Genomic DNA, 15403 nt, shown 5'->3' on the forward strand with positions numbered 1-15403 from the left:
TTAGTGGCAGGAGAGTGTTCCCAAAACTGATGTGAGAAAACATACTCCTATAAATAGGTCCTCCAGTTGTAAAATGCCTCTACCATAATTTACGCCTCTGAGGTAAACAGTAATTCATCAATGCATATATCGAGGGTGAGTATGGAGGAGTGTAGGCAACTCTAGCGTGTAACCTCAGGGTTGTCTAGCAAGTTGTCTCAACAATGTAGCCATGGCCTCGGTGAGTGTTCAGCAACTCCAACGCAAGTGAGTGGTGGCAGACATCCATCTTGTTTAGGCCCCTTTCATGGTATTGGGAGGATTTGTGTTTCTCAATTAAGGTGGGTGGTTTTCCTGCCCCAAGTCAAGTTGGTTAATAGTGCACTAAGTCTTTTTATGCCTGCAGATGGAGTAGATTCTCGGCTGGGTGCCGGGAGAGGGATCTGGACCCTTTTACCTGTCCCATATCCTCTCTTTTAGATTTGTTTGCTTTCCTTGGCCTAGACTGGCATGCAAATGGGCACTGTGAAGGGGTTCTTAGTTGCTTTCTCATTTTTTAAAAGTGCCCCAGAGCAAGGCTCTCTCTTCACAATTCCCACTGTTAGCCCATTTTTGCAGGGATTGTTCAATTAGTTTACACTACATCCGTTTATGGTTCCGGTATGGGATTTGAATTTTGTGATGATATTCCTCATGGTAGCTCAGTTTGAGCCATTACATTCTCTTATATTGCTCACCAATAAGGTAGTTTTCCTGGTTGTATCACTTCCGCAAGACTAGTGAGTGAGCTCTAAACATAATCTGTTTAATCCCTGGATTTGGTATTCTCCAAAGAGAAAGTGACGTTGAGAGAGTCCTTCCTTACTCCTGAAGCCGGTCTCAGACTTCCATCTCTCTCAGAAAATCAATCAAAGCAGAGGAGCAATTCCATTGCCTGGACTTGGTGTGGACTCGGACAAGGGATGTTGGGACAACTAATGATTTTTTTGTGGGTTATGCTGCAGGGCTTTGACCAAACATAATTGTCAAGGTGGGTCATTCTCTGCATCTCAGAATGCTATGATCTGGCTGGGAAAGATGTGCCTGAAGGTTTCAGGGCTCATCACGGCCGGTCTTTGTGTCAGGCAGCTCAGGCGTCGTCAGACAGGCTCTAGGGGGCGCCGCACGGCGGTGCTCTGCATCAGTGCAAGCCAGGCCAGGCTGGCTACACACCAGCTAGGCATTGATTTGAATGCCCGTCACCGTGTATTAGGAGGAGCAGTGAGCACTCAGGCAGGGCAGTGCAGCAGCAATTGACAACATGTTTGTTGCTTTTTCACTTCCCCCCGGGCGGGCCCCGGTGGCGCTGGCACCAGCCAGGCCCATGGGCGCATGTGCAGCGTGCCCTCAGCAGGCTATGTGCGCATGAGCACTGATAGCTTGATGATTGGGGCTGGCCTGGCTGGCGTCGGTCCCCACCATTTGGAAAACAGGAGCGAGTGGAGAGGATGCATGCATCATGCATAGCACAATATCAGGTAAGTCAAATGTACTGTGTTTGGGGGCGAGGGCGACTATGCAACATTTTAGATGTTGATGCAGCAACAGGCGCATCCCATCCCGATTCCTTGTGAGCAGCAGCAGCACCGAGCCACGAGACACAGGTGCAGGGTGCTGTTGCTGCATACATGGAACAACATGCCCAAGACCACGCAATCCTGCGACGCATAATACATGAAACTAACTGTCAACTTCAAGTGTGTGTGTGTGTGTGTGTGTGTGTGTGTGTGTGTGTGTCCACACGTCGGCACATGTATGGCGTGCTTGCACATCTTGTCCATGTTACGTATCTTTTTGGGCACCAAGATACTTAACATGGACAAGATGTGCAAACACGCCATACATGTGCCGACGTGTGGACACACAAGTTGACAGTTTCATGTATGCGTGCAGCGTGATTACGTCTGGCTACTTCGAAGCCGAGTTCTTCCAGTGTTTCTGCCCCCGTTTCGGATAACACCTTGGGCAGTGGGCAGTAAGGCGGTGCAGGCCCGTCGCCCCGTTATCAATTCGTGATGGCATGCCATGAACTTAAGTGCTGGTCTCGGTCCCATTGAACAAAATGGGAGGGATAGTGGCGGGGGCCCGAGGCACGAGCAGAGCTGGAAAGTGGCACGGGAGACTGGAGGGAGGGCGAGCAGGGCAGGATTATAACCAGAAATATGGTGGTGAAGAAAAGGGGGGGCAACAGGAGGAGGACAGGTGGGTGCATGATTGCAGAGTATTGCAGGGACAGCCTGGGCAGAGAGGTGGGTGCATTGCAGAAGGCAGAGAGGTGGTGCATGTCTGAGCATTGCAGGGACAGACTGCGGCCTCCTGCTTACTACAAATACGTAAATACAAATGAAGGTCTACTTGCTTGGGTGTTTCGCCTGCCTCCGGATTTCCCCAGTATGCATTGCCTGCCATCTCCCTCTGTGCTGAAATCTCTCATTTGAGAGCGTGCCGAGTTTCTTCACGGCTCGAAGTGCGGTGGTCAGGTGGTGCAGCAGGGAACTCTTTCGGGCCCAGGCTCTGCGCTTTCAGTGATAGGAAGTCCGCGGCAGCCCCTTCCCGCTCGGGGGTCTTCTGCTTAGTTTGCAGCAGGGTCAGCTTGTGTCTCGACTCTTGCCAGATCTAGGAACTTCATTTTCGTCGCCTCTCATCCCCTTGTGGACTCCTCTCTTTTCTTAGCTCGGGGTCTCCACGGGGTCTCGTTCCGTTTCCACTCCAAGGATGTTTCTCGTCGCCCCAGTGTTCATCCCAGCTCTTGCTACCCCTCTGGTTCTCAGAATGAAAAGTTCCTGTTGCTGGATGCTGGAAGGCGCTGTGCTGAAGAGGGACGGCTGGCTGTGGCTCATGTTCACTTTGGAAAAGAAACATGTCCAATTTAGTCAGGCAATAACTTGTCATTATCATGCAAGCATGCCCCTCCAGCACCAGTCTTACAAAGCTTGTTTTTTTACCCTAGGCTTTGCACTTGAAAAAGCACATTTCAGGCACGAAACCACATTTCAGGCACGAAACGTGGATCAGCCAAGACCTTACGAATACAAAGTAGTTTTAGAAGCAAATCTGGAAGGAAAATCAACCAATAAGAAGTGCCCTTGCCTAAAGCAAACCAATACTAGTCACGGCATAGGAGGTACGCCAAGTATCTCTTCCTCCAACAATCAATTCAAATAAATGTTTTGGATTACGTGATCATTTAAAAGCTGGTAAGATAGCTCCGTGGGTTGAGCCCTTGCTGCTGCGATCTGTGTGTGATCCACAGGTAGCAAGGTTCGAATCCCGGCAAGGCCACCTCACTGTGTCATCCTTTTGAGGTAGATAAATACCAACTTCGGTTGGGAGGACGATGAAGTATTTAACTATGTTCTATGAACAGCATTCAGGTATAATCGCTATGTAAATAACAAATCATAACTAAAATGTTCACAGATTACTACTTTAAAATGAACCACACACAAGAAAACCTCTCAACAATAAACATTCCTTGCACTAACCAGACCGCCTCTGGAAAAACATGCAAGACAAGCAGGTATATGGCGGGGGCCAAATTCACCTGCATTTTCTCATCTACACTAAAAATTCACAGCCACTCGTGGTGCCATTAGCACAGACGTAGCCCGAGCTGCAGTATATTCAACTACATATCCAAAAAAGGGTCCTACACGCACCCAGCGAGTAGTAGACATTGGTGCAGTGTATCTTCCAAGGATCCCCATATCCCCTTCCCCAGAGTTGATTTAGTCTACGGTTCCTCGTCTAGCACTGGGTGGCTAGTTGACACAGAACCCCTATTCTTATTGGGGATTTATATATCGCAAACCTAGCAACAGAGCACTGTACATGCCGTTGAGGGTATCATGCGAGCTAAGGAGGGTTAACAATATGTGGCATGATATGATGTGATGCCGAAAGGGAAGGAGCCTAGGTAGCACCTAGGTATTGAATGAAGAGTAAGATCTGACGTGAACTGCAAGAAGCCATCTATATTCACATTGCAGAACACAGCAGTGAGTGCTGCCCACAGCTCCCTTCCCCTTAGTGGGACTCACACTGCAATACCACCAAACGGTCACGCTTTCATTTCTTATAACCTAGAATAGATGCTGGGGCACGTGTGAGAGTCCTGGGCTTGCGATAGATATATACACTCTGCTGCTGGCTACCGAGGCTCAAGAGGCACAAAGACAACCTCCTGCAGTGATGCACAAGAACCACCACTAATCTACTTGTTCGAGGGGATCCTGCTTCCGTGCCAGATACCCAGGTTTCTAGGTCTTTTCTATGAGTGCTAATCTGCGCCCTGCGCAGACACAGGTGCATACAGTTTCCCCCGCAAGCCCCCCCCAGCTGGCCCCCAGTTGCGTACACTCGCCTCCACGCACTACAAAGCTATGGGAATTCCTGCTTGCATCCCTTATACGCATGTGAAAGCCCAGCCAAGTACACAGCCAGCCTTTCTTTAACGCACTCTGGCCATCTCTACCCACTGCAGTGCCACGGGTCCTGCTTCCATTAACCATCCCGTATACCCAGAGCGGTGGAGCAATGGTACGAGACCATGGATTAAACTGTCTGCACCCAAATAAGGTAGAATGCACCCCCTGTCCCAGGCTGTGGAGGGTTTTGCTTCCATCCCATGTAGACAGACTGCTGCAGCATGTGTGTGAGAAGTATACTGCTCCAACACACACACCCTGCATGGACACTGCAGCCTCTCACTGGCGCACATACCCTTCCACCCGCTCTCTCCTTTCATCTCTCCCCTACGTCCTGTTTCCATCCCATGTACCCTGACAGTATGGGGGAAGCAGGGACAGCACGGCGCGGGGGCTTCCCTGTGAACCGCGAGAGAGCCCGGGACCTCTGCTGCTGACGAGAGTTGGGTCTCTTCTGCTTTTAAACCAGGAGCAGGAGTGCCTCTTCCTGGATCTGTGATGTCAGGGAGTCCTCAGCTCTCTATAACACCTCGCCACTCAGCAGAAGCAGGCAAACAGGGGAGGGGCTTTGAGGGGGAGACAGGGAGGGGAGATAAAGGGGATACAAGAGGAGAGGGAAGGGAAGGGAAGAGCAATAGGAATGGAAGGAAAGGCTGGAGAACAAAGTGACAGAAAGAGGTTCTAGAAAATCGAAGGAGGACAACGGAAGGGGGGAGTGCAATAGGGTAAGTAGAGGGGGGAACAGAAGGGTGAGGAAATAAGAAGCGAAAGGACGAGGGAAAATTAGTGGGGGCTGAAGTGAACAGAAGAGAGATCATCACAGGGACTGGGGGGACGCAAAGAAATCGGGGTTGGTAAATGGCCCAATGGGGTTAAGGCAGAGTGGGTGAATGCGGAGGGCATGAACAAGGGGAAAGGGCGACAGTAGAGGAAGGAACTAATGAGCAGAAGGAGATGACGAGGGGAGACAGAGACCGGGTAGACAGAAAAGAGGTGGCAAGGAAAACAGTGTGTAATTGCATCCACGCACCCCATGGATTTTTATGTGATTAAAATGTATACTACACGCAGTTGTTATTTGCATTGGATACAGGTGCAGTGACCGATATGAAAGAGAGAGGTGGGGGAGAGGAAAAATGCAAGCTAACTTTGCTGATGCCTTCCTAGGTAAACTGAGCAGCTCTGTGTCTGTGTGTGGGTTTCTAGGTGTTTTGCATCAACAGTGACAAGCTGTTTGTGTCAGTTAAGTGAACTTTTATATCGCACTACATACCAGGGACCAGCCTCTAAGCGCAGCATCAGGAGTTTTAACCCATGAACGTGGTAAGCTTGCATTTCAGAGACCATCACTGCAATGCCGCCTGACCTATGAACGCAATAGCTTTGCTGAATGTTTTTGAAATGTGTTAGAGTTCGGAAATTGCAAACATGTGCAGGTCCCCAGTAACAGGAGTGCAGCTTTAGGGTTATTCATTTGGTTTTTGAAAAGGCAACCTAAATTGAACCAGTAATGAGTTGTGGCTGAGGACTACTGCTTGCGTCCGTGGAAAAGGACACTCTAGCCCATGGATTGAGAGTAGCAAGGCTGAAGTCGAGGGTACACGCGGGGGGACGGAGTCCACCCACTTTTCTCAGAGGGTAGACTCACCCCCCCCCAGCTAAAATGAGAAACCTTGAATGTCATCTTTGAATTTATACATTAAAGCCGACCGTGGGGATCGGACCACAGTCATCAGGTGTGTAGGCCGGACACTTCACAACACTGCATTATATAACCTGATGAAAAATAACAAACAGCTAAAGGTGAAATGTCCCATTTCGGTACCGCAAGTTCCCAGGAAAACATTTGTATTGGTTCTTAGAGTTTAAAACAGGCACACCTTTTAACGTTTTCAAAAACACTATTAGAAGAAAATATCCTCTCTTGGTTTTGTGTGTGTTGATTTTATGAAAAAGCAAATGCCATTCGTCCTGTGCAATTTGGGTGGTTATGCAAAGCCAATTTAATGAAATATTATATTATGTTATGTTACTTGGCATTTGTATAGTGCCTTATGTATCATTGGTGTGATCTCAAAGCGCTGGTATCCGACGCTGTGCTTCAATTCAAAAGGGCAAAGTCAAGAAAAGTTGCTTTTTGAACACATAATACAGGTAATATTCTAGGACTGTCACCTAGTGTCTCGTGTATGCATTTTCTATTGCATTTGTATTTCTATCTGGTTTTTAATGAAGTGCCCTATTTACAACATTTGTTACACATTTTTTGGTTGTCATTTTTAGAGGTCGGAATGTGGGTGGGGGGCGCCAACGATTCTTCCCGCCTGGGGTGCAATCTGGTGTAAGACCGGCCCTGGGGCTCATTCTACCAGAGGTCTGGCTGCCACCTCCACCCTACAAAGGGGATGGAGGGCACCCTGTCGTGGAAATTTTCCAAATGGCTACGTGAGCTTCTCTTCACACGTTTGCCAAACGTTTCTGCTTGGATTCCCTTTCGAGGCAGGACTGCTGCTTTGACAGGGCAGTCTTCCAGAGTTTTCTGGTTTAGGTCGTTTCTTCTTGCTCACCTCCCTCCTGCAGATCCATGTACTGCTCTGGGAGTCTATCATAGATGAGGAATCTTTGGAAGTCCATTAGAAGAACAAATGACTTGCCTCTCGATAATATTAGTTCTGAGGGATGTTCCTCCCACGGATTCTTAATCGCGCTCCCACCCTGGCCCTTTTAGCAACAGCTAGTACACCTTCATAACCTTTGTGGCCTCTTGGCAACAGAGTACCAGGGGAAAAGGCGTAACTGGGGTCATCGGGTGCATCGCCTCGATCTATACTGGCCCCAATGTCATGTTCGGTGTAGAGTGCAATGAGTTGTTGGGTGGAGCCGACATGGAGCTGCTCCCCCTGATGGCAAAAAAGCTTCCAAAGATCATCTGCACCTCAGAATGAGGACTCTGTGGGAGGAGTATCCATAAGTAAGAACATTAGAGAGGTAAATAGTTTGTTCTATTTGAAGGAATTAATACACGTTTTACTCTGCATATGGATTTCTCTTTTCATTTCAAATTAGCTACGCACAAAAGCAACATACTTAAATAAATAAAAGCTAATTTCGCAATGTCGACTTTCTGCCAGTAAAAAGGAACAGAGTGTAAATCACCACTGACAATAGTTAGTCTTAATTGGCAGGCACAAGAGAGAGACTCGAAGGGGGAAGATTTGCCAGATAAAGCTGTCATCAACAATTTTCTATGTGACCACAGGTTGGTCGTTTTGTAATGGCTGTTCTATCATCATCTGTGAACCATCTGAGCTAAGAAGTAGGATATGCTGTGCACAACATTTCTGTCGTCTGGCTCTCCCTCCTTCCCAACTGGCTGGGAACGCCTGCGTCCACAGGCGGGCCAGAAAAGCTGGCTGAAAGTTAGCTGTCACTTTAAGAATTTTAGAAGGGGAAGGGCCTACGTCACACATGCGTCCCTGTACGTGCTGGGCCCACACTGTACCCTCACGTCACCAACGGTCCACACCCAGTTCCTGTTTTTCCGCCTACTCGGTGGGTCAGTATTTTTTGCTGCACTGCGACTCCATTTTCTGAATGTTCCTTTGGCTGTCCATCCCTTTTTTCCTAGTGATTGGTTCTTTATTTTATTTTTCCAATTCGCTGTGCCTCCCTCTACACATGCCGTATGCAACAGACTTCAAACAGTGCATCCATTGCCAGAAGCATTTTTCAGCGGCCAATCCCCACCATGTCTGTGTCCGCTGTCTGGGTATACATCACCAAGTGAGTACCTGCATATTTTGCTGTGGAATTCACCCGAGGTCTCTGCGGACTCGCCTTCTCTCCATGTCCGAGCTGGGACCGGTACGGAAGGCGACCAAGGACTTCGTTCGGAACAGGAGGGAGGCGGATATCAGTAAGAGGAGGGACTATACCTTCAGGTGAGGCTTTCCAACTTACTCCCTTTTTGGAAAACCGTTACTCAAGAGGAGTGGGTTCTAAATATTATTCAGCATGGCTACCGCCTTTCCCTTCCGGCTGCTCCGCCTTCCTCTCCTCCAAAGCTCCAGAAATCATCCCCGGAGCTCTTGGAAGAGATTCAAAAACTCCTTTTTCTAGCAGCGATAGAATTGGTTCCCCAAGAGGAAATAGATCAGGGATTTTACTTGCGTTACTTCCTGATCCCAAAGAAATCAGGTTGGGATTTGCCCATTTCTGGACCTTTCAGACCTCAACCAATTTCTGTCTCTGGATACTCTCCATATGATAACCATCCCTTAGATTCTGGCTTCCCTACAACCACACAATTGAACGGCATCGCTAGATCTACAGGATGCGTATTTTCACATCCCCATCTACAAACTCCACAGTCGGTTTCTGAGATTCACAATGGGAAAGTCTCATTACCAGTTCACATAACTACCCTTTGGGCTAAATTCTGCCCCCAGGGTTTTCACAAAGGTTCTGGGGTCAGTGGCAGCCTACCTTCTGTTGCAGACAGCCCATATATATATACCTACCTAGATGACTGGCTTCTCAAAGCCCAGTCTCCAGCTGTATTGCTTCAGACATTGCAAATTACTTGCCATATTCTGTTCAACCTGGGGTTATCCATAAATGTGATAAAATCCCAACTCAGTCCATCGAAAAGGATCTAATTCTTAGGAGCAGTTAGAGTCACTACTCTGCACAAAGTCTTTCCACCCTTGGAAAGAGTGGAAGCCATTCAACAAACCATCATTTGGTTATCCATTCACCAGTCACTAACAGCTTGGTGGTTTCAAAGGCTTTTGAGCCTCATGACCTCTTGCATAAACCTAGTTCCCTTAGCAATGCTTCATTTGAGAACGACCCAGTGGCATCTTGCTCTCAACTGGAATCAGCTCTCGGATCGCCAGGAGACAAAGATCCAAATTCCAGACCAGGTCCAAGACTCTCCGTACTGGTGGAACTCCCCAGAGAATCTGCTAACCGGATCTCCCTTTCAACCTCCCCTTCACTAAATAGTCATAACAACAGACTCTTCAGAGTACAGTTGGGTAGCCCATTGTCAAAGCTTAACTGCTCACAGTCTTTGGTCCTCTCAGGAAAGAAGGAACACATAAATGTACTGGAACTAATAGCCATATTTTTCGCTCTAAAATCTTTTCTTCCCTAACTTCAAAGAAAGGTGATGAAAATTCCAACGGGACAATACCACTGCAATGTTTTATATCAACACGCAAGGGGGGGGACTCACTCCCGCCCCCTGTGTCTCCTAGCAGAAAAAATTTGGTATTGGGCCATTCAAAATCACATTTCCTTGTTGGTGTCCCATCACAAGGGCAAGAAGAACGTCCTGGCGGACAAACTAAGCAGGTAACAGTCCGCTCCACACGAATGGGAGCTGAAACCATCAGTAGCACACATGATATTTCAGAAAGGGGGCCATCCATCAGTAGACCTCTTTGGCAATCAGTACAACACACTTTGTCCGCAATTTGCGTCAAGGCAAGGTCAGGGTCTGCGGTTCCTGGGGGATGCTCTACATCTGGAGTGGTCAAATCTAGCACTATATGCCTTCCCACCTCTTCCATTGATTCACAAAATGTTGCTGAAATTCAAAATGTCACACAACCTGCCAATGATTCTATTAGCCCCATTCTGGCCTCGCCAGATTTGGTTTCCAGATCTTCTGGAGTTAGCGGGGTATCCCCCCTTGGATCTTCCACTTTCGAGAGATTTTTTGACTCAACCGAAGGGGAAGGTTCTTCACCACTCCCCTCAATTGCTCAACTTGAAGGCGTGGTTCATGAAGAGTTAGCCTTCTCCCACTTGGATGTGTCAGAACAAAACATTGCTATTATGTCGCCTCCAGGAAATCTTCCACTAAGAAACAATATTGTAGCAAATGGTTATGTTTCTGTCACTGGGCCTTGGAACATAACCTAAACCCTCTAAAGTCCTCCATTGATAATGCCATGTCCTTCATGCCTTATCTTGTTTCCACCGGTGTCAAAGTAGCCACTTGCAAACATTACTTATCAGCTATTAGTGCTTATCTGAATAGAGAACACAGAGAACAAGGAACATCTTTTCCTTTGCAGATGAGGAGCAGGTGCAAGTGGATGTAGGTCACCTGGCCTAAGCCCCACCCACCTGGGACCTTCCAGGTTGCCGCTCTTTCCCCCCCACTTAGCAAGTCCCGCCCACCTGTTGCCTTCCTGGTTGCCGCTCTTTTTCCCTGCTTAAGGAGCCCTCCAGCCTCTTTTCCTTTGCAGATGGGAAGCAGGTGCGAGTGGATCTAGGTCACCAGGCCTAAGCCCCGCCCCCCTGGTGCTTTACTGGTTGCCACTCTTTTTCCCTATTTAAGGGGCCCTCCAGCTTCTTTTCCTTTGCAGATGGGGAGCAGGTGCAAGTGGTTCTAGGTCACCTGGCCTAAGCACCACCCACCTTTTTAGCCTGTGCCTCTTCCTTCCTGCTCTTAACTCTTAGATCAAGGGCGTCTCTCGCCCGGGCGTCCGAAGCGAAGGGCTGACGAAGAAAAGGAGAAATCTTGTTTGGACATGTTCGGACCAGGAGGACCCAGGCCCCGTCCCCCTGCTCATACAGCAAGTAAGCATGCACTAACATGTGATTACTCCCTCTGTCCCCACAGGCCATCCCCACCCCTTCTGGTCCCCCTGTGATGTTCCCTTGTGCCCACCTCCCTTCTCACACACAGGGACTGCTTACTTTCTGTTCTCTACACCTCTCCCTTTCTCCCCTTTCTTATCTCCTCCCCTCCTCCCCTTACTTTCTTCTATGCACTTACTCTATCGAAATTGTCCTTGGACCTAGTATGATAGCAACCTCGTCGGTCTCCTCCCCCATCCCCTTACTTGTTCCTCCTCTCCCCCCACCAGCACTATCTGAAATGTTGTCAGGCCTAGTACGATAGTTGCTTGTTTTGTTCCTCCCCTCCCTTTCTGCACCCCTCTCCCTCACCTTTTGTTTTGCTCCGGCTCTACCAGAAATGTCGTCAGTCCTAGTACGGTAGTCGCTTGTCTGTTTCCCTTCGCTTGGCTCTCTCTTGCACTATCTGAAATTTCGTCAGGCTGAGTACGATAGTTAATTTCGCATCCTTACTGTTCATGGCCTGTAAGAATGTCATTGTATTTTCCCTTGCTCCCTCCCTTGCCTTGTAGCAGTTTGAAACACATTGTGTATAGGCGCTATATAAATAGACTATCATATCATATCAAGCCTTTTTCTCTTTCCAACAAGGCCATTAAAAGGCACTTCGAGGGACTTTTACGTTTACATCCCCCTATTTGTGAACCACCACCTCAGTGGGATCTCAACATGGTTTTAGCAGCCCTAATACAAAAACCAATTGAGCCTATGGCTTCATGCGATTTAGAATTCCTAACTTGGAAATCAGCCTTCTTAGTGGCCATTACTTCGGCCAGAAGAATTGGGGAGCTCCAAGCTCTTTCTTCTAAGGAACCATAAGACAAAGTTGTCTTGCGTATGTTTCCCTCCTTTCTGCCAAAGGTGATTTCTGATTTTCACTTAAACCAGGAAATATCTCTTCCTGTTTTTCTTCCTAGACTGCATGCGTCTGCGGCAGAAGAGAAATTGCATAATCTAGATGTAGTAAGAACTTTAAAATTCTACCTTGAAAGGACCAAACCGTTTAGAAAAGCAGATCAGCTCTTTGTTACCCACGGTGGTCCTTTTCCTGGCAATAAAGCAGCAAAGGTTTCTATTGCCAGATGGTATGCCTCCTGTATCTCCAAGGCTTACGACTTGAAAGGGCTTGTGACTCCGCAGAGACTTCAGACTCATTCTACTAGAGCCAAGGCAGCATCTGTAGCCTTTACCAGGCATGTTCCTATTGTCGCCATCTGTAAAGCAGCTACCTGTGCTACCCTGCATGCCTTTGGCAAGCACTATGCTATGGACACATGGTCCAGAAATGATGCACAATTCTGCCAAGAGGTTCTCTGCAACTTCTTTGCCTGAATCCTGTACATGCTGTCTCCTCCACCCTTGCTTATTCAAAGGCTTTTTAGTCTGGTCCTAACCAGTTGGGAAGGAGGGAGAGCCAGGACAGCAGAGAAATGAAAAATTACCTTCATGGTGATGCAGGTTCTCTTAGTCCAGGCTGTCCCTCCTTCAGAACACCCACCCACCCAGTCTTCCCCTGCAGTACGCATGTACTTAACATTCTACCGCTTTGGCGGAACCACAGGTCCTGGGTGTGGACCATTGGTGATGTGAGGGTAAGATGCGAGCCCGGCGCGCGGAGGGACGCATGCGTGACGTAGGCCCTTCCCCTTCTAAAACTCTTAAAGTGACAGCTATCTACAGCCAGCATTTCTGGCCCGCCTGCGGATGCAGGCATTCCCAACCAGTTGGGAAGGAGGGAGAGTCTGGACTAAGAGAACCTGAATCACCATGAAGGTAATTGTTCATGTACTACCCATGGCGCCAGATAGACATGGGAACTAAGCATAGGGCTATCTTTTGTATATGGTGATAATCGCCAGGCAGGCCATCTTTATTTTTACTGTATGTTTTCAGTACCACTGTACATGTTTAATTCTTTATGGATTAAATGGAACATTCTGCATAGGATAAATATTGCGTTATCATGAGTTGGAATACAGCCTCCAAATGATCCATTTCAATCCTTTACATTTTTCCAAAGATGGAGATACTTTTTCGCTTTTTTGTGTTTTATTGTTAAAACGATATCAGTTTTATTGTGGTAGAATTGTAATAAAATTACATTTTTCATCTAGTGGAAGCAAATCATCACAGTTCTCTTGATTCATACGTGCGTCATCAACATTCACCAATAATTGTGATTCCAGTTTGTCAGTTTGCGTAACTACTCTGATTTGCTACTGTGATTTCATTCACTAGATAGCAATTTAGTACTAGCAAAACCAGCCTCATTCACAGATGATTTGTATGAGGCTTCAAAGTGAAATGATCCACCATACATTATTTTTAGTCGATATAAGCCCTTGGGTGTAATTGGTACAGAGTTGTAGAACCCTGTGAGCCCACGGTTTAAGGGCTGTTACTGGCTGGCATGGGCTACCACTAAGCACTTTATTGCTGTAAGCCTCCCAGGGTATCATTTACGGTGCTAAAAACATTTTTCTGAGGGTAAAAATGGGCTATGGGGCCCCCGAAACTAGTTTTGCTCCAACAAAGAAACCTGCAAAACTTGGTGGCCATGAAATGGCAGCCGAACTCCATGGTTGCTCTTCATCCATTTCCACGGTCGTTCTGATGGAGCTGATGGTGTGTGCACTGGCAAGGGTTGGGACCTTTCATCTTTATTTGTAATTGTGGCAATGTCTAAGGGGGGCGGGGGGTGGCGCATGGAAGCAGAGGAGGCCACGAGCAGGCAACAGCTTGTTCAGAGACTGTGATCCAAACAACCTGATTGGTTGTTCATGATTCATGGTGTGTGCTGCAGATATTTGACTATTTAATCTAATGTAGAAAACTGTTGTTAAAGTGTACAAATGTTTATATTCTCATCTAACATAACAAACTCCTTCTTTTTATATCTTTTTTTCAGAAACCCAAGTCTGATATGGTGCGAACATCACTAAGACTGCTAACGTCCAGTGCCTATAGACTTCAAACAGAATGCAAGAAAACGCTTCTAGTGGAATTAAGTCCCACAACGGATGTACAGCTTATTACCCAACAAGTCATTCAGTGTGCATATGACATTGCCAAGGCTGCTAAGCAACTGGTTACCATAACAACCAAAGAGAATAACAACTGAATCATTGTCTTTTATTTTATAGATTTTGCTTTTTTATGAAGTCATATTTCCAATGCAAACACATAACTTTTTATTTTTTTAATCAAAATGTTAAGTGGCAGCCTCAACTTAAATGAACTACCAGTATTATTTGTGCATGTTTTATAACTAATTATTTTCTGCTATTTATTTAACCCACTGCCTTATTTAGTACCTTATTCTTGCCAAACTACAGTCTGTTGCAGTATAAGATGAAACCAATGTCGACATTAAATTCAAAGAAACTTCTAAATCTTGGAGGAATTCTATCTGCCATATCAGCATTGTTAATGTGGATAGACATTCAGTTTTAGTAATGTATTTTAGGTAGTAACTTAAAATGTAGGCGGTATGTTTTCTGTTACAGTTGTGCAGTGGCTCGTTTTATTCATGCACTGCGCATTTCCAAAAATATCAGGTTAGAGATTATTAAAAGCTTTTGATGAGAAGACTTTGAAATCTAAATTTCTGATGCTTGTTAATCTGCTTAGAATCACATGCTGTGCATATGGTCCGACATCCAGTGGTAACCGGGGAGTATTGCATCTTGTCTTTCGGGGGACCGAAAGGGGACGTCGGCATAGGCGTGTCTGAAACACTATCCCTATCGTGACGTGTGTAGTACCCAAAATCCCTCACGCGCCGAGGTCCCTCAGATTGTTTTTTTCCGCCCAGATAACTGGTCGCCCTATAGCGGAGCTCTTCATGAGACATTGTTTATCTTACCGAATTGTCGGTTTAATCCCCGTTAAGTCACTTCGTCTATCAAGAACATCTTCGACGAAGACTACGGGGGAACCGTCTATGGCTGTGGATTCCGGCACCTAAGATTCGGCGTTCGGACCTCCACGTGGTCGGGCGTTCTGGCCAGCCTACACAGTAGGGAGAGTGGGCTCAGGGTTTGCCATACTGCTATGATGTCTTTACTCTTTTCCACGTCTTTCCTTTTTGGTCTGGTCACCCTTCCCTTCTGCTATGGAAAGGACTCCATTTAGATTCTGCCCTCTGTGAAGGGCCCGATATCCGTGGAAAGACGAGCACACTTCGTGTACGCTTGTCTCCCCCTAGAGCACTAAAGCGGTGTTCAGCGTATAAACTCCTTAACCTAATCCCTTAAGGAGCGCCGGTTGAAGCGGTGGGCCGCGTACGGTATGTCACGCGTGGA

General features: G+C 47.1%; 1 protein-coding gene across 12 annotated transcripts in view; it reads left to right on the forward strand.

Annotated features, from left to right (window-relative positions):
• GIT2 (GIT ArfGAP 2) overlaps positions 1-14491 on the forward strand; it is a 2415297-nt gene extending 2400806 nt beyond the window's left edge. For 7 of the 12 annotated variants that reach the window (XM_069619391.1, XM_069619393.1, XM_069619399.1 and 4 more), the window contains one exon: positions 14008-14370. In XM_069619391.1, coding sequence (XP_069475492.1) covers positions 14008-14220 — 213 coding nt within the window. In that variant the 3' untranslated portion in view covers positions 14221-14370. Of the gene's footprint in view, positions 1-14007 lie in introns of all 12 variants that reach the window. The other 5 variants (XM_069619395.1, XM_069619396.1, XM_069619398.1 and 2 more) reach the window with 1 other exon arrangement.
• The last annotated feature ends 912 nt before the right edge of the window (positions 14492-15403 follow it).

The sequence above is a fragment of the Ambystoma mexicanum genome, chromosome 10 (assembly GCF_040938575.1).
Source record: "Ambystoma mexicanum isolate Mex_15411 chromosome 10, UKY_AmexF1_1, whole genome shotgun sequence".
NCBI classification, from domain to species: Eukaryota; Metazoa; Chordata; class Amphibia; order Caudata; family Ambystomatidae; genus Ambystoma; species Ambystoma mexicanum.